This window comes from Atractosteus spatula, chromosome 23 (assembly GCF_055471065.1).
Source record: "Atractosteus spatula isolate fAtrSpa1 chromosome 23, fAtrSpa1.hap1, whole genome shotgun sequence".
In the NCBI taxonomy this organism is placed as follows: domain Eukaryota; kingdom Metazoa; phylum Chordata; class Actinopteri; order Semionotiformes; family Lepisosteidae; genus Atractosteus; species Atractosteus spatula.
In genome coordinates, this window is record NC_142728.1 from 8,339,145 (window position 1) to 8,365,100 (window position 25,956).

General features: G+C 38.4%; 1 protein-coding gene across 1 annotated transcript; it reads left to right on the forward strand.

Annotated features, from left to right (window-relative positions):
* Positions 1-1,221: 1,221 nt before the first annotated feature.
* On the forward strand, positions 1,222-25,730 carry LOC148816104 (paired mesoderm homeobox protein 2-like). Its single transcript, XM_088940391.1, has 4 exons — positions 1,222-1,456; positions 23,069-23,253; positions 24,814-24,992; positions 25,577-25,730. Exons 1-4 carry the CDS (start codon positions 1,222-1,224, stop codon positions 25,710-25,712), a joined length of 735 nt encoding a protein of 244 aa, XP_088796517.1. The 3' UTR covers positions 25,713-25,730.
* Positions 25,731-25,956: the final 226 nt, after the last annotated feature.

Consider the following 25,956-nt stretch of genomic DNA (forward strand, 5'->3'; position numbering starts at 1 on the left):
AATTCAACCTCAATATAATTGGACCAAGATGTACTATAGCCTAGCATTAAATACAATTAAACATGAAATGAATATGTTAAGCTGAAACTTGCTATAATACTGCGGTGAAGTCAGTTATGATGACAGAGTAGTAGCTCATATGCAGAAATCAAAAAGAGAGTAAGATATGGAAAACCGTTAGTAGTCTTCGCATCGATGATTGTTAAAATAACCATATGGTTTGAATTATGTAATTGTGGATGTTTATTTTATTTGATTGTAAATTAGGTTTATACCCCCAGGGTATTCTGCCCTTATGAATACAAAAGTAAAGATTGGGTGAGATTTTTTTATTCTCATATACAGTATGTATTTTAACAATAAAAGTCTTATTTTTCGTTCACACAAAAAACGATCAATATTAATTTTCCTTAACTCTAGGCTATTCAAAATCTAGTGCATTCTTAGTGACCTGTCACAATTTGCCATTGCTGAATGGTGCTTTTCATATACTTTTTTTAAAAGATAGTACATAAATACATGTATTTATCTAATGTTGAATTCCGCATTGAAACGTGCCGTCCTCTATTTCATCCTGTTGAAAAGGAAACATAATTTTAACTTGGAGCCACTGGTTCTAATTAAATAGACTCGTTCTTGTTAATCCTAGGGGGTTGAATGAAGATTTGAACATTTGGATGAGGACATAATTATCTCATTAGAGCCAGCTCCGAGGGTCTCCAGGGATATGGTGCTGATTTAATGGTGGGGAACTTTTAACTCCTTGGAGTATTTTCGGGGAGAAACTTTTTTAACCTCAATACGGATATGAGGTCCGAGTGTCAGTGCGGGTCAAACTCTTTCAAACAAAATTGCAAAAACTTAGTCGAGGAAAGATGACTGAGTCACACAACAACTGCCTCCAAAGGATTTACTAATTTTCATTTGTTGATAGAGGCTCTAGAGAAACAAACTTAAAAAAAGAACAAGTTTAACTCTTCTGGCATCGAGGAGGGGAGGGGAAAATTGTATAACTTAAAAAAACTTGTGGGGGTGTGGAAATTGTTATACTTTTTTAACAAGACGTCAGGCGGAAAGGCGGAAAAAATTGAAGGGGGGAAAATTCTATTTACTTTCTTTAAGTGGTCCTGACATCTGTAGACTATCTGCTGAGCAAGTCGCAGAGAGCAAGGAAAAAAGGAGAGACAACGTTTTTTTTAACATTTCATTTGGATAGGAGGGATGGACACAGGGTATTTGGTAGAAAAACAATTTGCTCCTACTTCTCTAAGCAGGATGGACTCCTTAGATGGCAGTCAAAACAGGAAGAATTTTACCGTCAGCCACCTCCTGGACCTGGAAGAGGTGTCCGGAATGAACGGCGTGAAAGAGCCCGGCAGATCGATCAGAGAAGCCGGAAAAGGGCTTCAGGAGCAGTCCGGAGTAAGCAGTGGAAGTGAGGCAGCATTGCAGGACAGTAAGTGTTTTTTTTAGTAACGTTGAAGAAATCGTAATTATGTGTGGATCATGTCTCTGGTTAGGTTTGTGAACATAACCACCGTTTAAAAAATGCAGTGTGTAATGCGCATCAAGATTTATGCCTTCTGTTTCGGGTAATAAAAAGTGATTTATATCCACATTAGAGCTTTCACTAAAACCATTAAGGCTGGTATCTTTGCAGTATTAATGCAGAAATGCGAGGGGTATACTGTAGGTGACACTTAAATGTTGGGCACCTCTTAGCAAAATCTGAACGCACTTCGCTCCAAGTATCAAAGAGTAAAGATACACCAGTTTAATTATTCTGCAAAACCACGATATAAACCAGGCGGGACCATCGCTGTTGCCTTCAGAAATAAATGATTCTGTGTTGTTAGGGGGAAATGTCTTTTAAGGTAGTAACTGTGCATTCCCACTCCGCTAAAATGCTCATGATGAAAAGCCGAGGTAAGTCTGCCGAGACAAAATAATCCACACTCGAAAAATGTTTACGAGCTATCCAGAAAACACTTGAAAGTTAGAATATTTCTGTAACCAAATCTAGTCACCGGACATCTCATTCCAGAGGCCTAATTCAACCGATGAATTTCAGTCGGCTGCAGGATCGTAACATTTTTCAGCAGCTCATTAAAATGTCATTACTGTTTGTTTTTGTTTGTCTGTGTCCTAAAGGGTTTGTTCGTGGGTATATTCAATCACAATACTGTAATATTAAAAGGGTAGCAATTTACCTCCGACAGTTCATTTGCTGCAATTAGGCTCCGGGTTACCGCAGCCTTTAAAAGGAACAAGCATCTTTCTACAAATGACCGGGTAGATTGATGTATAGGTTTGATAGCACAAGCCGGTTACTTGACACCTTCTAGCTCAGAACAGCAAGCTATACCTTATTTTGTGGAAGGAAGCCTTCGAAAGTTAGTCAACATTCATAAAGCACGATAAAAGTACAGATATATCATCATAAAACGCTTTCGGACAACAAAGTACACTGTGTTCTATTCCTTGAAAAGAAGAAGATTACGCTATCCAGCTATGCTTTCTGAGCTTTCAGGTATCTTCATTTTACACTGATAAGATAGCAGACATCCCTTCTTGTTCATATGCTCTGTGTTGATGTCGTTGGATTAATGATTAAAAGCCTGTAGGAGTGTCATCTCGTAAAGACTTGGGTGGATACGAAAGCGCACAGCCTATAAGAAGTGACCACTGAACTATACAGTTCACATAAATACAATAGCTATTCAATTACATTAATTATTGGAATCAATCACAATAATGTATTGTTAACATTCGCGTTGTTGAAGCATGTCCATGATTGCAGTCACTTGGGGAAATGCGTTATGCTTGCCTACTGTGCACACGCCTACTCCAGGGCTTCTAAATACAGTAGATAACTACTTTAATGGCGAAATCTGAAGAGGACATTTACAATAACAAACAAAAATGTGGGTTCTTGTAAATATGTATTCTTATTCGGTTGTTTTGATAATGCTAGGCAAAACATATTAAACTTCTGTTATTAAAACACTTTTCACGCTTCAGGTTTATTCGTACATTACACAGAAATACTGCAGCACTTAGTGATTACTCGGATGATGATACAAATTCAACACGCCCAAAACATTTTATTTAAGAGCAAAGTAACCGTTACCTTTACTTTCTATACAATATTTCTGCTATCCATAACATATTAAACATATGTTATTAAAACATTTTTTTCACGCTTTAGGTTTATTCGTAGATTACATAGAAATACCGTAGCACTTAAAGCTTCCTCTGATAATGACGCAGATTGAACATGCCCAAAAATGTTGCAGACCAAAGTAACCGTAACCTTTTCTTCTTTGTGTATTCAATCTTACGTTTGTAAGAATCTGTGTCAAATTGACTTTAAGCAATTTAGCGATCCCTTTTAAATCATTCCACAACCGCAACTTTCATGCAAGTCTAGGGCACGTTAAGATTGTCTGGCTATTCTTATGATTGCTTAAACTAAATGAATTTGAAGTTAAAATTATTTCACCTATGTTACTTTTGTTTATGTCACTTAAAGCTGTATGTACGATTATTTTATTTAGCAATTCTATGTGACTGAAACATTTTTTAAAGTGGAATTCTATAAGGCAGTGACTTTCACGAATGACACTTCGCTACTAACTGTGGCGTGATGCAGCAGTTGCCCGCGGATCTAAAATCACCATCAAATACTGTTGATGAAATTTGCATTTTATAAATATAGATAATTATGCGATATCTGCCCATTTTCTTCTAAAGCGTCACAAATATTTTAAAATGCAAACAATTTTATGGTTTAGGTTGCTATAAATATAAGCTCAATGTATTTGAGAATAGGAATGTTTCACACTTCTGATACCGAATACAAACAGTCTCAATACTGAAGAAAATATTTTCCCCTTGATAGCACCTTATGGGCACTAGGTCCCATTAATAACAATATAGGTCTCAATTTCTAACGTACGCTCATTTTTCGGATCAAGACGTCGTGATACTATGCGTTGAAACAAAATTGTATTTGGAGGACATTCTTGCCTTAATCTTTAACATATTTTAAAATATATATGATCATTCTCTCCACGTACTGTATACTGCTATAATCACAAATTGATTGTATTTAACAGAGAATAATTATTGCCATTTTTGTTGAATTCCGTCATAATTTAACTACCTTGACGAACATTTTGAATTGCCACAAATTATTTTTATTAAGACACTACCCATTGCAATAGATCAAATTATCATTGATGCTGACACGTTTATCTTAAAGGGTAAATTAAGTGTTAGACCTGAATTGAACAATACCTACGATAGTGTTGTAGCTAATGCTGAAGCACTACTCTTATACTATACTCCCAATAATACACTCCCAATAATGTTTATTACTCCCAATAATAAACAACCTTTAGAGCACAATGTGAAAAAACTCCCGTGCGAGCCTCAGTAGCTGAAGGAGAATGAACGAAACGCTTCGCCTATTAGGTTTATGTAGTCCGTCTGGGAAATATAAATTTAAACATCCACCGCTCGGAGACACGGCTAAACGAAACAGAAGTGCTTTCTCCTTCTGCAAACACGCAGACCGAGGACTTCACTTGATGGCGTTTATCCATCCCTGTATCTGCTCTCCAGTGGACGGTTGATTTATTTAGTCAAGGTCGATATTTATTATTGCTAAAGCTTTACTGGGTATAGGCGGTAAGCACAGGAAATGGGTACCCAAAGTTTGTGGAAATTAACTACAATATGGTTTAGATGTACATCCCTGGCACTGACATCACACAACTCATCTGACACTGCAACAACAGTAGTGAGCTAGTCACTACAATCCATGACTTTGGCTCTTGTATTGTTATGCAGAACGGTATGAACTTTAGTTCAAACAGCTTTTATTACTTCATTAACAGTACTCGTCAAACATCACGATTTATTTTAAATTATTCCACTGTCACCAGAAATCGTGGAATCCCAGAAATTGTACGATAAAGAAAGCAGTGAAGCACGCGATAGTTTCTTATTTTTACCTATATCATTCCACTACTTTTTTAGAGTGAAAATATTGACACAGATGTTAAATAACTAGTGCTTGTTTTACAAGCCACAGGCGCAGTATACCTGAAATGTGTAGTAAAAGTTTTCAGCATTTAAAAAAAAATTAAACTCTTCCCAGAAGATTTTCTCATAACAAAGCATACAATTTTATTTTACTAACCTGGTGTACATGTGTTACAGTAGTTTCCCTTCAAAAATATTAGATTAAAAGTGTTTCTAAGATACTTCTTATTTAAAAAAAAAAGAAAATACGGGAAAAGAATAGCCCTCCGTTACCTGTAATAACTAAAACATTTTTAGTTTTGATTATAATGTAATTTTTGCACTGGGTATGGCTTTAAAATAAGTTCTGTTAATCGTTGCCATTGAATACGTGTAACATTTCTTCACATAAATTAGCTTTGGGATTCCGTTTGTTGCATTGAGCGCCTAAGACAATCCATGCAAAACAAATGAAGAGAACACTTCACTTGCTCCCTTGTTGTGAAAGGCGCTATATAAAAATAAATCGAATTGAACTGAATTGCATTTTAACTCATGAGAGGGAAACGCAACCGTGCTCTCTAAGCTGGGTCCCACATGGTTTGCATGTACTACTGAAAGACACTACAGTGCACAAGGGTCTCATCACAGAAGCAATAAACATACTGCCGCGGATTGCACCCTCTCTGAGAGCTTCCACGAGTTGAAGAATGAAGGCGTTTATTTATTCAACACAATGCGGGAGACGCTGGAAACCGGGAGTCCTGATCTATCCTTGTAATTTACTCACACTGAAACTCACCGAATTGGTCCACTCCACCCGTTTCAATACAAAAAAACAGTCTTTCCTTGCACACCTCCTGTAACAGATTCTACACAATCTGGACTACACAAACTAGTTACCACTTAACGATTTTTAAATTAGTTCTTTTAAAATAATTGCTTTGGTTGGATTCAGAAAGCCCAGATTGAGTCACCACCTGATTTAACTCTCTTCCCTTCAGTTTACTCTTACAATTCATCCCAATCTTTTTTTTTTTCTAGTCCCCTGCTTAAATCTGAGCAAGTAAATAAGGTCTTAATGCTTTGACGGACTTTTTTAAAAGAACAATTGATCTCAACAATCAAACACAGCTTTGGTTTGTCAAAACTGGGCAATTTAAATCGGAACCCTCCTGAAGTCTTAGAGATAGAATCACAGGTGAATTTCCAGCGACGTGGATTTAACAACTTTTGTTCTCTGTCTGCTTGACTTTAAATGCCAATAATAAACAGTTAAGCCCGTGGAATATACTTGATTATTCCCAGTGAGGACAAAAACTACCACTTCCTAACCTCCTTTGACCTCAAGGTAATTCAGTCGGAGTGATGAAAGTAGTGTTAGTGAAAGGTGAAGGGTTAGCAATACCCCCAGTCTAGGCTATGGTCTTGGTAATAATGAACAATAAAGGATGAAGAGTGGTAGGGTAAAGTTCTAGGTGGAGTAGACACAATTACTGTTTATATTAACAGCCCACATATTGTGGATACTGATCAAATCCCGTTTTCTAATGATTGGTTATCCCGCCACGAGCATCTAATGATAAATGGATTCGCCTTCTGGAGCAGAAGAAATCCACCATCCCTTTGGTAACATTTCCGTGATACGTACTGTATGGAGTGTTATCTCAAAATTAAATTCCAAAAACTCCTAACAGATGGCTCCTTCCTGGATTGTTATACATTGTTGGTCGTTTTCATAGTAACCTGGACTTTGATGAACTAAATCTTTACTGCAGTTTTTTTTTTTAGAGAAAGAAATGGGAGTTCAATTTCATTCTCGTTAAACAATATTTCACTGCAGGGATAAAGTTGGTTGATTGATATGTTAATTGAGATCATATAATCTGTATATAATAATGAATTGAAGAGGCATTACCAGTTAATGGAAAACGATGCAGCTGCTCCCAGTTCACAGTAAGTGGGAGTTCATGGCTAATCCATGGTTAAAAAGTGGAGTATGTAATTACTAGGTGTTGTACTTTTGATCGTTCAAAACCGTACTCAGTTGTAAACCGATATTATGTCTAATTGTTTTGATGTGACCAAATAATGAAAAAAATGTGTTGTTGGGTAGCACATTAACATAGTGACCAGTCTGAGGAGCTTCACAAAATATTTAACATACGAAAGGAGTCTTTATAGACTCCTATTATCTGCGGCAATTATCATTCTACCGTAAATTAAAAATAAAAAATACTAATCCTACCGTTGTTTATCGGACGTTTTTCCACTTTTTGCTCGTACATGTCAACACGGTGTTTACTTGATTCTGACATATAGTACTACAGCTGTTATCTACATGCGTCTAATACTCGCACACGGAGTTGTGCAAAGGAACAAATGCAGAGACACCTGATGAAAACTGAAACCCGAAACAGCGTTTTCTCTTTCAGCAAACTAACGCAATACAGAGGAACAAACAGAATTAACCTCTATTCCCCCTTTTACATACTGTACTACGTTCTTAAGGATGCATGGGGGTACATTGTGTAACTGTAACCAAACATATTAGGTTTTAGTATGATATCGGTTTCAGAGCCTCTGCATTTTATTATGAGCTATGACAATTAGTAATGATGTGGGTGATTTTTTTTGGGGGGGGCAGGGGTGATTGTAGGTATAAACTTAAAGTAAGAAGGTGGAGACCTTTAAAATTCTCTCCACATGTCAAATGAGAATCGTTTGCCGATCTCGAAGCCAAAATAGAAAAGTTCAAGATCAAAATAATACAGTTCATTAAAAGAATTGTGCTTCTTCACAATGCGTCATTTAATGGAAAAAAAAGCACAGATTCATTCCAATACTGACTTCGACATTCTTCAGAAACCCACTCATTAAAAAAAAATCGGATGACAATATTATCAACAAAATCGTTGTTTTTAAACTGTTAAGCAGTTAAAAAAACCTTTTCATAAAATTTCGATCACTAAACATTTTTTTCGAGATGTGATCTTGGCTGTCCAGTTGTAATTGCGTTATTTTCAACATAAATCATCTTTTAAAAATCGATGGATAAATAGAAGGTTCTTCTAAGAGTAATGCAAAGGTAGGTAATACAACATTTGTACAGAATTAAAGAGCATTTATGTACAATTCTGTTCGGTCTAAAAGTAACGGCCTTCATTTCTTTAAAAAAAATGAAAACCGTATTTACATGATCACACAGTAATCGATACTACATTTTATTTATATAAATCATTAATCTGGCTACAATGGACCTCATATTGAAATATTAAAAATGATACGCTTAGTTTAAATCGAATACTACAGTATGGAACTTGAAATAAGAACAAAACTTTCTGGAAAGTCGTTGTTTTGCTAAGGACTTCAAGATCTTTCAGATATCGCCCCTCAGAGTTTTCTAATTTACATCGCCAAGAGTGAAGGCCTGAGTCGTACAAAGTCGTTGAATTTGTTATCAGAAATCAGTGAACCAAAGTTTGAAAGTTTGAATTCCTGGTTTACAGTAGGACAGGATGGGAATTCTTGTTTTAGCATAAGGATTGTTCCTTCTACAGTTGGGTTTCCGATAAACAAAAGGCTGTAAAACCAAAAACTTGCGTGTTTTAATAAACCAAAACTTTCACAATTCCAAACGCTAAGCAGCTGTCAAACATCTAAAAAATAACAATAACAATAATTCCAAACCTGTTTGTGAAAGTAAAGATCAGTAGTGATGGTGTCAGATTACAAATAAGTGAAATATAAAGACAGTATGATTATCATATTGCTACTGTTTAAGATTTGATCCCCGAAGAAGTGGGACGGAAGTTTATCAAAACTGACACTAAAGTTTAAGCGGTTACTATAGAAATATACGACATTGATTTCCACTGTCGGCCACTGCTCTTTTTTCAAAGAAAAAAACAAGCCGATGTTTTCAATAAACAGATAAAAGTGAAAAGTAGGTAGCAATAATAATAATAATAGGATAATTTGTTATAAGGTCAATAATAGTGTATAAACTAATGCACCGACTTTTTCAGAGCATGACGGTTTTACCTTTGAGATGGTGCATACATTTACTTACCTCTAACCGGGGTAGGTAATTTTTTTCCGCTTTTGGTTCTGCAATAAATAGCTGTACTGCTGTTGAAACCAAAGGGGGTGAATTATGAGTTTATGACAGACCGATCGCCACCAAGCAGTGCCAATTGAAAACAGACACCGGCTTTTCGTTGGGGTTCCTCTAAAAAAAAACACATCCAGCTTTATAACATACTGCGGTCATTAAAGACTCTCTTGCCTCCTCTAAGCATGTTTTTATAACTCTTGTTTTATAATAATATCGTCCTCTAGCCTTTGCGTATTAGCTGAGATTAGAATGCAACAACAGTTTCACAACCTGGGAAAAGACTACATAAAAAAACAAGAGTGTGAGAAGAGTTGCTATACATCAAAGCGTCAACTTAATATGTTTTATTTGGCAAAATGAAAATAAATCTGTCCTTGCTCTTCTTCGCACCTATAATTTACATTTTACGCTTGCCTTATGTTGATTTTGTAATAGACCTTTTCAGTGTCTGGTCGAATGATTTCCTCCGAAAAGGGCTACGTAAAACACTATTCCCCGTCGACTTTTAATATTTTACCACTTCTGAATTGCTATTTAGAAACTGTGCATGTCTTTGATATTTTTATCTTTCCTATCTGTGGTTCTAAGCCCCTTTTCCAAAATTTTACAATAAGAGGGAGACTGGACACTGAAAATGTATCGCCAGAGGAATTATATAACGTCAACCTGAAAAGTGTTTTACGTGCTGCACGTACCATACTTACTGAATATTAAGTGTGGCAACTATCCTCAAGGTGATTTCGCCGTAATCAGATGCCTACTATTTATTTATCTTTCATGAATATCATTAGTATATGAATTTTTAGTTATTTCTAATGTGTATTTCATTACTGGAAGCTTTCTGCATTATTTCAGGCTTTCTATTTTGCTTAAAAGACTTGTTTACACACTTTTCATCCCGTTTTCCCCACAGCAACTGTGAGAAAAGCAAAAGACACACAACGTTTCGAAAGGCTGCATTATTGTTCAAATTACAAACAAATCAGTCCTCCGATCTTAAGGAGATTCATTTCATTTTGTAGATGATCCAAGCTGTGCTCTTGAATAAATGGTTTGTTTATCGACTCAAGGATGGGAACTATTATTATAATTACTGTCTTCAGATTCCAAGCGATTTGTGTTATTTTTCAATATGGGCGCTGAACCTACATATTAAACCCCCGCTTTTGGAGAAAGGCTTTGCGATGTCAGTCGATACCTTCTTTTCCATGGAATCATGCTACACCCATCTGCTCCTGGACAGGTCTGCACCTTACCTCTGAATTAACGTAGTTGTTCGTGGTGATGATTTCGGGCAATTTAATCACAGAAATGGTCGAACAACCCAATGACTTGTCGATAGCTGTCATACCTGAGGTCTCGGCGCGGTGTTTTCTTGGTGATATGGGCTAAAAGACAGGGGGGCTAAAAGACACGTATTTGCTGCCCCTGTGGCATAAAGCAACACACGAAGCACTTTTTACTCTAGGGCGACTACTTCAACTTTTATTTCAGCGTTTGCACCGGTATAACGATTGGAATGCGTCTAATTTTATAGTATAGTGTACTTAGTGTATATATGTACTTCTGTGGATCTGTGTATAGTCAGGATGTTTACGACTTGCAATAACCAGGCGCGTGTTGGGTCTGTCTGTCAGAGGATAAAAATGGAAAATGAAGGAAGACAGGAACGGACCAATAATTGTAGCCAACGCTGGGGTTTGGAACGGGGAACGTCATTGTAGCGCCCTCACAAAGAAAAGATTCGAAACTTTGAAAATGATCTTTCTCCTGTCTCTGTACACCAATAAAAGACGCACACACAATGCACTGAAATGTAATCGTATTTATGTTTCGCACAACATGACGCCAGCGGCTGTGCCCTGATACATGCACAGCGCATACTCTGGGTCAGAAGACAAAGCTGCGCGCATGGGGGTTCACGCAGAGAATGCTGCGGCGAAGCCAGGCGCCAGGATCTGACACTGAACCAGATGTGTGGAGGCGCCATCTAGTCAGCGTTTCAGTCAGCGGGCCTGCAGCGCTCACACGCGAGGAAACTCCCGTCTGAGCTGCGACAATCCTTCACAGGCAGATACACCATTCGGTTTAGGGCAACCCGTAATTACAGGTAGAGGACGAACAAATTGGCCTGTTATTAGTATATACTTAGGTATACTCTAAATGAGAAACATGTTTTTTTCTTCTAAACAGCCTCTCCAGCACGCACTTTTGCGCTTGTGTTTCACAGAAAAGCCCCCACAAAAGTCTAATTGGCCCAGAACCCTGTACGGTTTCCAGTCTTTTAAATACAGACTTATAGTTTTATAGGACGTTTTCTATATTTTCTATAGCCGGAACGTCTGCAGGCTTTTAATGCAACTGACTGGAGCAGGAGGTGACATTAAATTCTCGCATGTAACAAACCGAGGTTTATTTGGATAAGGACATACAGTACAGACGAAAGGTAGTTCAGCTGACAGCTAACTGAATTGATCACATTAATTTAATGTAACATCCTTTTGACGGCTTTTGAAACCATGTAATAAGCATAAATGTTTCTATTTAAAAAATCGCGCGTCTTTTACTGTGTCTGTAACCCCCATGCCTCATAAAGAGATTCTACACCAGAAAGAGTCAATTGTTCGTATCATTGTTTCCTGTTGACAGATACTGTATATGAAAAGGATGTATACATCATAAAAACACCAGTCAATGGCACTCTTTATGTAATGGCGTTATTGTATCTTTATGTGCTATTCTGCATGTAGCAAACTATCTAGTCCAAAGTAATAATCATAAATTTGGTGAAGCAGCACATTAAACCCACAGACATCTGGCTTTTCATAATTCTGCATTTAAAACAACAAGGCCATTTGCATTCCATGTGTGAAAATGGGTCATAGTAATACTTACTGCATAACTACCTATTCCCCATTGAACACATAATCCAACTATTAAGGATAAGTATCTTTGACAAAAGAATATGTCAGACTATCCTGCTGTTAAGAGTGGGCCGGGGCATTGAGAATGAAAGGAAAAGTGATAGTTTCAATTTTAAATAATGTTTTAGAATTATAAATGATAATTTTCCAAGTGACTAATAAGGAACACATGGGGAATACATGAAAAATGTCTCTCTTGAATTCACCAAAAATCCCAAAGATGTGCAGTAGATATCAAATTACGAACCTTCAATAAGAAAAGATTTGTGGTTACATCTGCAGTACTGTACTAACACAAATCACACCTGCTTGTGCAGATGTGTGTATCACTGGAAACAGATGCCAATTGGTTTGGCTGCTCCTGCAGTGATAATATGATTTCTCTTGTCATTCTTTTTTGGAAGCACAATCGGAAGTGTGAATTTTAATGTCAGGTTCTGTTTTTTCATCTGCTCTTTTTTTTCAGTCAAGGGTTCACAGTGCATGAAAGAAACGAAATTGATGTCTCTGATGTCTTAACTGAGATTAATCTTGGTTTGAGAGATTAACAATTTTGCATTTTTTTAAATAATAATAATAACATCACTTTATTAACCCTTTACAATTTCTTGCATTAGGAATTATCTTTTTGCATACCCCAGCTTGCTCTCCATGAGACACACAGACAGGGAGAGAGCCTGGGGTCAGACCACAGGGTCTGCCATTGTATAGCACCCCTGGAGCAGTTGGGGTTAAGGGCCTTGCTCAGGGCCCCAGTGGAGTAGGACTCCTCTACCGGCTGCAGGATTTGAACCAGCAACCTTCCAGCCACAGGCACGGATCCTTAGCCACAGAGCCACTACTCTGCCCGCAAACAGGGACTTGAACCCTGGACCCTCAGATTAAAAGTGAGCTATCCGGGCTCTCTTCAAAAACAGTGGAATCACCCAGCATTCCCACACCACTTCAACAAAATACTAGCCTTCAACATAGCTATCTGAATCAGGCTCTGCATGAGCCACAAGACCACACCGCCAGCTTATGGAAGATGTAATCACACCTTTCCCATTTTGTGATTGATGTTTCATCCAACCTGCATTAGTTATACAACAGTGGTTATTACCCTGGTCCTGGAGGGCTCCTGTGTCTTCTGGTTTCTGTTACAGCTGGGATGTTATGTGTAGAGGCTAATTGGTCCCTTTAATAGCGCTGCTTGCTTAAATACACCTTTCTAACCTGTTTCTGCACTCGGTCATTGTTTCATGGTTGTGTTGCTGCAGGCATTTTGTTTTGAAGATCCTCAACAAACAAAACTCTGTTCAATCTTTCTCCAACTTCATTACAAAGTTGTTGTACGTTTATGTCTGTCTGAACAGCCCTAAATAGGTTGCTAATTTATAATGATCAGGCACAGGAATGTATCAAACACTACCATATATAAAGAGTAAGCCCTTCATTCTACTTGCGTCCAATTGCTTAAATTTAAGACACCTGAATGTTAAACCCTGAACCTGGCTCTAAATTAATGTTAATTATTACCCCCAAGCTAATGTTTCAAGGGCAGAAATGAGTTTAAAACATCTTTTGAAGTTCAGTTAGAGCAATCAATTAGTCTCAGTAATTCAGAGCTCAGCTGGGACAAAACAAAATACAAAACACAGAAGTCCCCCAGGGCAAAGGTTGAGAACTATTGATCTATGTCACAGCTGCTCAGTTCTGTATTTTATTTATTAGATGTTATTTCATTTCCTTAAAATGATGTTTGCTTAAGCAGAACAGTGGTTACAGCTCTGGATTCCTGAATGAAGGATGTACCTGAAGCACTGCAGTTAGTAATGTTCCAGATGAGCCAATAAGAGGTGGTTAAAATGTCACTTCCCATGAAACCCTTGAAGAAGTGGCTCAAAATGGAAACATTAGTACAGAAAGACTCTATTAATAAGCACTTAAATAATTAAACGACCACAACTTAGTACAGCTATAATGTTATAGTGCAGTGAACTATACACTTTTGACAGTAACTACAGTACATAACAGTACTTTTCTGAGTATAAGAGATAACTTTACTGACATCTTCATAACACTTTGTCATTTATGAAAGGAAAATTAAAACATATCTTACATACAAAGGGTTTGCAAAGCATACTAGAGCCCAGATGTGTGGAATGTTTTTTTAATTCATCAGGGAGCTAATCTAAAATAGCAATAGTATTAAAACAGATTTTGTTACACACTGACCAAAAGAACTGGCCATAAGATTCTGATTATCTGGAGTATCTTAAAAGAACCAGTGGTCAAATATGTCTCTGCAGAGAGGACAATATGTTTTCCAGTTCAGTAGTGTCTTGGCAGTAGCTATGGTTAAAATATCCGCTTTGACTAGCCTTGATGGTCCAGTGAGTCAGGAAAACGGTTTGTTTTTAGGTTCCTGCGTCAAGACCATGATCTATCACAATGACATATTATTTGCTACCGTGGTTCTTATCCTTCCTGTTTGCAGTCCATCAGATGACTAGATGACTCTACAGATGCAGGCTTTGTAGTTACACAATGCAACCACTAATTCCTTTGTGGTGCTAAAGGTGTCTGCTAAATATGTACAATTAGCTAGCAATTTTAACAGCTCATCCCAGCCAACATCATTCTCTGTTTAGTCTGTCTGTCAGTTGTTTCAGGCTTCTATTAGTCACAGTGTGAAATTCAAACCAAACAGTGTGTTTTGAATACTCAGGCCTCTAACTTTCTTCACACAATCACACAATCTACATATGCATTGATTTTAGTTCTTACATCTGTGAAGACTCAGAGCCTAAGCTGTATTCTACTCAAACATCTCATTTAAGGATTCAGTGGATTGTATTAGTCGTTTACTCTGTTGTCTGTAAGATTGATGTATATAGATCAGGGCCACATACAGGAACCTATTTAATTCTGTTACTCTAAATGTCTACATCTCAGAATCAACCTCACCATACAAATTCTCTGAATACACCAAAGGAAACATAGCATTCCCAACGCGTGTGCTTAAAATGGCAGTTTAATCTAAAATATGCCCATAGTACTGTTATTAATTCAGTTACTCGGTGTATCCAGTCCTGCTAATCAGCTCGGTTTATTTGTCATATGCACAAGTGCAATGAAATGCTCATCATTTATGCTGCATTTTTTATGTAAATAAGAAATAACACATATATTGTTTGTAAACAATGTAAAATAATTAAATCAATATTTCCACCCTGCTTTGTAAAGGTTTACAACAGTTTGTTTAACACAGGTTCAAAACATTTAAGTTTTTGTAAGCCTGCTTGAGACAAACAGCAGGCATCGCAAGACCTGTATCCTTGCCGAGTGCAGACGATTCTTTTATAATGTACGGTCAGATATCTTCTCACTTAGTCTTTTGTATTTATAAAAGTGTGATTTCTAGGAAAATATTTCATAATTGTTGAATAATATTTTTTTTAAATAATGCCTGATGTGTCACAAAGCTGTTCACTGAGCCTTTACTCTAATGGTTCTTTCTACGGGCTCCAGCCCTGATCTGCTCATGCGTAGTATCTGCCAATACTAGCGTGTTTCACAGCCATTTATTTTTGAACTCCAGAAAGAATTAACAGTGCACTGTCCATTATAGTGGACCTAGAATGAAAAGAGAGAGGAAAAATGAAAATATTTATCATACCGTGCCAAAGTCTGGATCAAACCTGCACTCTTGGTCTTCCCTGACTTCATCTCTGACTTGGTCAGGTCAATGAAAGCTGAAAAGCTGTGTGAAATCCGTTCACCAGTTGTAAATGTTTGTGAAGTTCTCTTGGGTTCCTACCTCTCTATGGCACAGACGTTTACCAAGATATTGGCGTGGACGAGGGTGGCATGATGCCGCAGTGGTTAGTATTGCTGCCTTGCAGTGCTGAGACTCGGGGTTCAATCCCGAAACTGGGGTGCCATCTGTGTGGAGGTCTCATGTTCTCATAGGTTTTCCTCCAAGTGTTCCAGTTTCCTCCCACACTCCAAACACATACTAGTAGGTTAACTGGCTTCTAAAACTGGCCCTGATGTGAGTGTGTGCGTCTGTGTGTGTGCCCTGCGATGGACTGGCATCCCGTTCAGAGTGTATGCTGCCTTGTGCTTGTTGCTTGCCGGTTCCCCCACAAACCTGTATTGGATAAATGGTTAGAAAACGGATAAATGGATGGATTATCCTAGAGGCATGTATAAACTCAAATAAAGAGGGTTTTGTAGAAATGCAAGCATGAAATGTCTTCATCAAATATTTATCTGTTACGTTTGTTGTGCTAATCGTCCCCCATTTGTAATATAATAATAAACTTTATTTTATATAGCGCCTTTAAAGGTGGCTTCTCAAAGCGCTTAGAATTTGTGTTCAGTGTTTTTTGTTATTTCATTTTACTTCTTGGTTTCTATATAGTTTAGATTTATTAATTCATTCAGCAACTTCCAATGCAGTACTTCTTGAAGCCACAACAGCCGACACTGGGAAAAGCGTTCTGTTTATCTGTAGATACCCAGAAGATGGAATGGATGAAAGGTGTTTTATTCATTGCCTTAAAGCATTCATTCTGATGGTTACAAACTTTCACAAAAACACACCCTTTTGAATCCATCAATTGTTGATGAAAAGCATGTCATTAACAGTGCATCACTGTGGTCCTAGACTTAGACTTTTCACCTCTCACACATTTCAGAAAACATTTCGGCATCAGTGTCAAAATAACAGCCCTGTCTGCCTCATGACATTATTGCGATCAGCAGTAATTGTCAGCAACTGGGTTTCAATACACATGCTGCAGTAATCACACTGATTATCATACAACACTAAACAGATGACAAACCCAGGGTTTCCCACTCTGGTCCTGGAGAACTACAGAACTGTCTACTTATTATTCCAGCAAAGCTTACAATTATTAAATTAAATCAGTCAAGATTACATTAGTTTTACCTTGACATAAGGCTATAGTATGATCCACTGGATGACGTCCTCATATGCTCTGATCAGTACCACTAATAACCAAACAAGCAGGATCTCCTCTCAGATTTAAACATACATTCTTTTGGACAAATTCTAATATTAGTAAACATGAACGGTAAAAATTACTTTCAGTGATATTCATTCTGCTAAGGATTTTTTGGGGGTATGTTTCATCACATCACAGCACTTACCAATAATAAATGACATCCACCAAACTCCTGTGTGAAACTTTTACCACACTGTGTAAACTAGATGAACATTTATTAAAATCTCATATTTGTGGGATAATCATGGAAGATAGATGGAGATCTCTCTTTGTGCAAATGGTCTCAATCAACATCAACGTGCTATTGAGAAATTCACCATGTTCTCCAAGTGGTCCTCTGTAGAGCTGGAACTGTGTGGTTCACCCACAGGGATTCTGTTTAACTGCAAGGCTTTCAATAAATTTAAATTGCATAATTAAAAAAAATATTTTAATATGTTTTATTTAGCTATGCATCTGTGGCAAAATAAATGTCTTAGCCGAGTCCTTCTCTGCTGGAGTTTGGTTCCTGGACTGGATTTATTGTGTAGTCTGTTTGCCAACATTGTTAAAAGGGACATTTGCAGTGTGAACCTGGAGTGTTTTCTTCAGTTTAATTGGAAGTTTGCAATAGCCTGGGGGGAATCTGGCTGCAGAAAAGTCTTTCAAAGAAACAATTTCAGTGCCTCTCACCCTAAAAAGACAGCACGGGGAGTCAGCTGTTTATTTTCCTACTAAATAACACAGATTGCTCACAGAGACCCATGTTTAACGCTAACAAGTCAAACAGGCTATTTTTATCCATTTATTTTACGGTTGTTCTTTTAAAAAGTCATGTCATTATCCCCACCTGGCTTTATTAATTTCTGGGGCATAACAGTTTACAAGGTTGTATTTGCTTAATCCCATCTAATTTGTCATTCTCAAAATTTCAGAAACACGGCCCAAGTTTAATTCAGGGGAGGCAGGAACTATCCTCGTGGTTAATTTTGGATTCTTTTATAACAGGAGTCCCTGGGCCTGCTGTGTAAAAAACTTTAGGGTAAATACCTCCTTTGTTTTTCTCTTAAGCATTTCTTGGGTTTAACACATTGAACGTATTATGTGATTACAGAGAATCCAAATCCACGTTTTATTCTCATGGTTTTTGTATTTACCTTATTTTGTGCAGTGAGATCCAGGTCTGGTTCTGGCTGCTTCTCTTCAAAATTAAACTACCATAGTGAGCAGCATTTCACTTGATAAGGACACAAAATGACTAGATATAAAATAATTTAAGTAATTATATATCAATGGCACTAACAAGGAGGGATTAAGAATTTACCAGTTTTAACTAGTAGGAAAAAAACATGTTTGGATCAATAAAAGTGGCGTTCTTTTAGTTTTTTAGTTAGTACTTATGGGATAATTTGAGAGAAGTTTTCTTGAGCATTAAGCTTATCTGTAATGTCATTCCCATAATTCTTTCCCATTTAGTTCCTTCTTTCCACTGACCCAGCTAGGCAGCTCATATACAGATCCCTGCTCTCCCTAGTGGCATACATTGTTACTCTTGTGGGTAAAAATTTATTTATATTGGTTAGGCTGGGAAGAGGCACAAATTAATATTCTAGGGCTTCCAATTACAATACAGCTGGTTTGCAGAGCTCTTCTCCAAACTATAGGCAGAATCATTCAGTGAACTCTAATGTCCAAATTTTATCTCCAAGATGCTAGGATTGTAAAACTGTTATCTTCTTACGTAAAATTCAAGAATGATAGTCTGTGAGCAGCGCTCTTTATTAATGTCTGTAAAGCAAGTGAAATGCTACTACTGCTACTGCTTATACCACTATTTCAAAAGTAAATAATGAACGTACAATTATTAACATGTGTTACATGTTCCCCTTTGCTTCAAAACTCTGACCTACATATAAATGATCCGAGTGAGTTGATCTCCCCAGAACCCTCCAAAACACAGACATGACGTTCGTTTCCAAAAATGCGATCTCTGCCGAAGGTTGTTTTCATCAAAAATGTCAGGCACAGACTGATTTATAGCCACCTATTCCTGACAACACAGCAAAGGCAACCGTGTCATCGATTAATTCTTGGCAAACAAACCTCTTTGAAGCCTGACACACATGTTCGTTATAATTACATTTCTATAAGGGCTGACAGTTTTGACTCGTTTCTTGTTTTCCTTTTTTATTTCTTAAAAGAGTAGAGGATCTGTAAGTGTACTAGGTGATGTAAGTGCCTTTTATCTACCTGGCTTTTTAAAGAAAGGAATGCAAAGTTGAAATTTCCTACTAGGGAATTCCGGACAGCAGGTGATGGTCATCTGGCCTAGGATGCCCCAGTCTAGCCCTCCTGCCTTTTTCTAACCCCTAAATAAGTCTTCAGGTGTTCAGGTCAGTTTTTAAACAGAAAAGGCGGATCCAAGACTGACACATCATAAAGCTTTCAGACAGATGCCAAATACAATTAGGCATGTGGCTCTGTGCTTCACTTGTCTGGGAGCTGAGCCAGAGGAATGAAGTAATTCATTACAGAAGACGACTCGGCATTGCTGGTAGATTATCTTGTACGAGTTCACAAGGGGTTGCTCTAGTGTTCACAGTTAGTTAATGTAGAAAGGCCTTAGCAAGTCCAGTGTCCCAGGAGGTTAGCCCAACTTGATGTTTTCTACAAAGGTTGTAAATGAGAAGAGAACATTTGACCCATGCCTTGTTTGACCCATTTTAGTGAAACTAAAATTTGGCCAGTTGTTTCTAGAAGGAGGCCAGAGTTTGGGCTTCAATTATATATCTGAGAAGCCTGTTCCAGATACCCACAAGTATTTATCTAAATAAACTGTTAAACTGTAAAATTAATTTACAGTCTGAATTAAACCTCTTTTAGTTTATAGCTGTGATTCCATGTTCTTAATTCACCACTAAATCTGAAATATTCCTCTGGATTGGTTTGGACTACTTTGGGTTTATATACTTTATTTACTCTAAATCTTACAATCATAGTCCCTCTTATTCTCCTTTGTTCTGGACTGAAAGAGATTTATCTCCTCTATCCTGTCAGCATATGACAATCCCCAGAGACAAGAAATCATTCTTGTTACTCTTCTTTGAGGTTTTTCTGCCTATAACATCCTTTTTGTGGTGCGGTCACCAAACTGGAGCACGGTTCCAGAGTTCAAAATGATTCCTTACTAATGCACTGTAAAGCTTGGGCGTAATGTCTCTTGATGTAAATTGCACACTTTTTGCTGCTCACCCAACCATTCTGCTTGCTCTTTTCACTTGCTTCTCCACATTGTCTTGATGAGGGCAGAAGAATCTTCCACTGAAACCCCTCTCATGTACTCCTTTCTGCAGCTCAGAATAATAAGATATGTTGTACAGTGGAAATCCAACTTCCTGTGTAGACCACTCTATCAGTTTCCTAACTGTCCCCAAATCTACAGTAAATCATTGGTATAGATCAGGAAGTGCAACAGGCTGATAACATAGAGCACTGCTCACATCCACCCAATTAGAATCCCTTATGATGATATGCCCTTATTGTTCCCCTTAAGATGGCATACTGTTTCCTAGTCATTAATCAGTTTTTGATTCATGTGTGTACATTACCTCAGATATCTATTACTTTAAATTTTAGATTAATCCTTGCTCAAAGGGCCTTATCAAAAGGTTTCTTGACCTCTAAATATGTAAAGATATGCACTTCTGTGTTATCGATCATTCTTGTTCAAATTATTCTAGTACTGTAGAATAATTTGGCTGTCCCTTTAAATCACCCCCAAAGTGGGTTGTGCAGCTGGAGTCCTGGAGAGATGCAGCGACTTGCTTCTTGCTTTAATGGCAGCTAATCTGACTTTACTGAATCAATCAGTTGCTTAATTAGGAGGCACTAACAAACTGTTCAAATCTGTGATAATGACTTTTTAAAGCTGCCTATAAAACCTGCAGGATCCTTTGATAACACAGGGCTCATTATTGTTATCTTCATTTCAGCCTACAAGAAATATTAATTTAATATGTTTATTGTTTCTTGTACATCGTCCATTAGTTATACCCTATTATCTTGTCATCTTTTCCACGTTTACAGTTTTTCAGTGTTGTGGTACTGCCAAAATGCTTTGCATTATTTGTTGTCTCCTTTGCAATAGAGTTTTCTGTGTTCTTGACAATTCAGATGTATTTTATTATAGTATATTCTTTTTCTAGCTTAAACTTGTTGGCCTATTTTCAGAGTTGGTAGAGAACTCTCTTCTTTCTCTTTTTATCTTAATTTTGCTATTTAAGAATTTGGGCTATGTTTCTGAGGATTTGAATTTAATTGTTTTAGAAATGATTTTTTGGAATCTTTAAGATTTTAAGTACAGTATACCCTTCTTTCATCTACTTACATTACTTACATCTACTTACTTACAGGGACCCACCTGCTCATTGTGAGCTCTGCCTCAAACCTTCATAGTCTGCTTTTCTAAGACTATAAACCCTTATATTGGAATAAAGATTAAGTTGAAAGATACATAAACAGTTATGATATAATGGTCTCAAAATAACAGTGGTTGTGTCATATGTATTATATCCTGGTTGATTGGAAAGACCAGGTTAGTAAGAACATCTATTTTAGTAAGAAGATGTGTTAAAAAGCAATCTTTACTTCAAAACATACCAATGTCAGCTTCTGTATTCCGCATGATTTATGTATTAAAAACTGAAATCACCCAAAAACAGAATGTTACTTTGCTGTAGTAGAATGTTTTCAACAGTAAAGTATGTGTGCCCTTGTCTGCACTAAGTGGGCTGTATCATAAACCTATTGCTAAACCATTAGAATTCATATTGGCCAGTTTAGATTCTTATCTCTTTGTATCCTCCTGTGGTAATTCTCTAATTTGCAAGTTAAGATGGGTATTTATCATCCGCCTCAGCTATGTTTCAGCTGCTTCTCTAATGCCAAAGTTACCTGTTAATGCAGCATGCTTAAGGTCTCACATTCTTATTCCTGCTTCTAGCACTGAGGTATAAGTATTTCAGAACGGTCTATAGTCCTAACTCAAAGTGTGGAAATAAACACAGACTCACACAGTACCTGTGCCATTGATTATAAGACCATGGAAAGCAATAGATAATCACCAAATAAACCTAAGAAAACTTTTGAAACAACAAAGAAATCCTGAATTCCAGCATTCCAATATGATAGTGGAAATTTTTCTCCCTTCCTGTGGACCGTCCTCTAAGGGCAGCCACAACATCTGCAACCAATTTTCCAGCTGCCTACATAAACCAGTTTATCTTTTGAAATGTATGAGAGTATAAAAGCAACTTCCAGACTTAAAAGCAGATTTAGAAAATGGGGCTTCTGACAGGGTTTATAATAGTTAGTAATAATTCCTTACACTTTCTGGACACTCCACTCAAAACACTTTATAGGTAATGGGGACTCCCCTCCACCACCACCAATGTGCAGCCCCACCTGGATGATGCGATGGCAGCCAGAGTGCACCAGAACGCTCACCACACACCAGCTATCAGTGGGGAGGAGAGCAGAGTGATGAAGCCAATTCATAGATGGGGATTATTAGGAGGCCATGATTGGTAAGGGCCAATAAGAAATCTGGCCAAGATGCCAGGATTACACTCCTACTCTTTTCAAGAAACACCCTGGAATTTTTAATGACCACAGAGAGTCAGGACCTCGGTTTTACGTCTCATCTGAAGGACGGCGCCTGTTTACAGTATAGTGTCCCCGTCACTATACTGGGGCATTAGGACCCACATGGACCGCAGGGTGAGCACCCCCTGCTGGCCCCACTAACACCTCTTCCAGCAGCAACCTTAGTTTTTCCCAGGAGGTCACCCATCCAGGTACTGACCAGGCTCACACCTGCTGAGCTCCAGTGGGCTGCCAGTTGTCGGTTACAGGGTGATATGGCTGCAGGCCGTATGATGTTTAGCCTGATTTCGGGTCACACCGTACCCCCGCTCTCTGACGCCCCCTGCTGCCTCCCGCCCCAGCAGACAGCCTGAGCCCCGGCCAGAGCCTGTTGAAGCGGAAGAAGAAGCAGCGCCGGAGCCGGACGACGTTCAACAGCAGCCAGCTGCAGGCGCTGGAGCGGGTCTTCGAGCGCACTCACTACCCCGACGCCTTCGTCCGCGAGGAGCTGGCGCGCAGGGTCAACCTCAGCGAGGCCCGGGTGCAGGTGAGCAAGACACTGAGCCCATGGCAGGTCCCACGACCCAGGACATGCTGTAAGACTGGTGCATGCCAGGGGTAGCCCACATGATGCTGAGCCACCAAGACCTGCTCACTGCGGGATGCTACATGCTAGGACATGTGCATAAGAGTGACTTATCTCGATCACATTATAAGATAAGATCACTTTATTGGCCATATACAATTTCTTGCATTAGGAATTTGTCTTTTTGCATACCACAGCTTGCTCCCCATGAGACACACAGACAGGGAGAGAGAAGCTTGGGGTCAGAGCCCAGGGTCAGCCATTTTATACAGCGCCCCTGGAACAGCTGGGGTTAAGAGCCTTGCTCAGGGGCCCAACGGAGTAGGATTCCTCTGCTGGCCGCGGGATTTGAACCAGCAACCTTCGAGCCACAGGCGCAGATCCTTAGCCACAGAGCCAGTCTTGGTAGGAAGCATATCAGATGAAGAACAGCAAAAGAAGATCTGGTTGCTGTGCTGTTTTGCACCGGCAGTGGTTAGTACTCAAAACAGTTTGTCAAGTCATTAAGTCTAATATGCTGCTATATTCTGGGTTATGGTCACATAGATTCATAGATTGTAGGACACCGATGAGCTGAGCGAGGCTGAAGATCGAAATCTTCTCGGAATAAATCCGTCCCCATAACATGGGGATGATGTAAAAGAAGGTCAGAAAGTTAGTCACAAACGCAAATGTTTCTCGTAAAGCTGTTGATGACAGTTCGTGGATAGGTTCTGCAGTTGATGGACAATGTCCTGACCGTTGCAGTTGCTGTCTGAACTTGATTAAGCAGGTGCGTGACACTGATCCATCTGTCTTCTCCCAGCATCATTACATGTGGTTACCCACATACAGTAGGCCCTATTACAGACATTATGATTGTCATTGAAATTCACTCATACTGTTTCTGTGACACCTGAAATGGTTTCCTGCAATTAGAATATTTCAGCTTGAAGCACATCTTGATCACACTCTTCATTAGATTAACACCACTGTGTGAGAGATAGAGACTGTCTACTTTGTTTCATGGTTTATTTATGGTGGCTCAGCACGTCTTCTTAAATATACGGTTGCTACAGTACCTCATGCATCTACACTTATTACAGTACATGATCAAGGAATCTGTCTTCTATTCATGAATGCTATACTTTGTCACTAGTTTTTTTGTGACAGATTCTCTGGGTTGTAGTACAGTATATGCACTGTGAGAATGTTACAAAACTTACCTTACCTGATATGTGTATATATTCACCATATTTCTCAAGCACAGATCATTTTTGGAGCAGCTGAGATTAAATGATCTCAAAACTCTGAGTTACTGGTATCTGTAATCCCATTTTAAGAACTTAAAATATTTTCTAGTGAAAGGTAGCCTTTTATCTCACCTTGCTGACTAACGTATTAATCTAACGATATTATTTAGCAATTTTTTTAAAGGATTCCAGGGAATTTGCTTTAATAATAACTTGTGTAAAGGCATGTCTATTGTGTTTTCGGCTCCATCAGCATATCCTCTTAAATCCCACTCATTTCTTCTCCCAGGTCTGGTTCCAGAACCGACGGGCGAAGTTCAGACGGAATGAGAGGGCAGTTCTTGCCAGTCGCTCTGCCAATCTTCTAAAGTCCTACAACCAAGAAGTAGTGATAGAACAGCCCGTCGCCCCTCGGCCAGCCCCCCTCAGCTCAGAGTATCTCTCTTGGTCCTCAGCCACACCCTATAGGTGAGACACTGGACACTATTGCCCTACTGTCCTACTGTGAACTACTGTGTGAATGTGTGGAGCACATATCCCTTAACATTCCTGAATGTAAATGTAAAGATGGTATAGTAGGTATAGTTAAATTTCCAATCTCATTCAACAGGGTGTCCCACTCAGCTTTTCAACTGCTAGATATTATTCTGGTTACCTCCTTATTGAGTAGCAATCAATAAAGACATTTAAGGATGGGCATTAAGTAAGCCCTGCTCAAGAATGAAACAGGGAGAAACCATAGCTATCCCCTTGAAGAAAATCAATCCTTAGCTTTTGAGCTTTGAATCAGTAAATCTTTAGACCAAATAATGAACAAGTTATTATGAAGTGATGAAAATATAATGATCTATTTCTGTCAACACAACTCTGAAAATAAAAAATAAACTGACTAGCATCCCCGTACTACAAAAACAGCCACAAATTTCTTACAAGTATTAAAGCGTCAAGCAAGTTTGTTAGATTCTAACAGTTTGACAGAAATTCTGCGGTATTGCACAGAGTCAAGAACCGGTCCCATATTTACAGACGATTCTCTTGTGCTTGATTTGCAGTGCAGTGCCCAACTATAGTTCATCCAGCACACCCACTGCAGGGCAGGGAGTCACCATGGCCAACAGTATTGCCAGCCTGCGATTAAAGGCCAAGGAGTACAGTCTGCACCAGAGCCAAGTGCCCACAGCAAACTGAACTTACAGCTTTTCAGCCACAGACCCACGAACAGACTGACAAATTACCAGGAAAACCACACTTACTGACCCAGGATCTGTGACTGCGTCTTTGAGTACAAGTCTGTTGAAAACCCATGAGCACTGATCTGAACTAGACTTTGTACAGTGCTGATGTTGAATGCAACACGGTTGCTTTCTTGTCTAAAAGAAGCCATATATTAGTATTGGAGATGTACAGGACTTCTATTTTTATATAATTTGTG

Excerpts from the sequence above, each read along its gene's own strand:
- LOC148816104 (XM_088940391.1), top strand. The coding sequence starts at position 1,222 with ATGGACACAGGGTATTTGGTAGAAAAACAATTTGCTCCTACTTCTCTA. Across the intron at positions 1,457-23,068 it reads TGAGGCAGCATTGCAGGACA|CAGACAGCCTGAGCCCCGGC; the intron begins GTAAGTGTTTTT and ends CTCCCGCCCCAG. Across the intron at positions 24,993-25,576 it reads TCCTCAGCCACACCCTATAG|TGCAGTGCCCAACTATAGTT; the intron begins GTGAGACACTGG and ends CTTGATTTGCAG.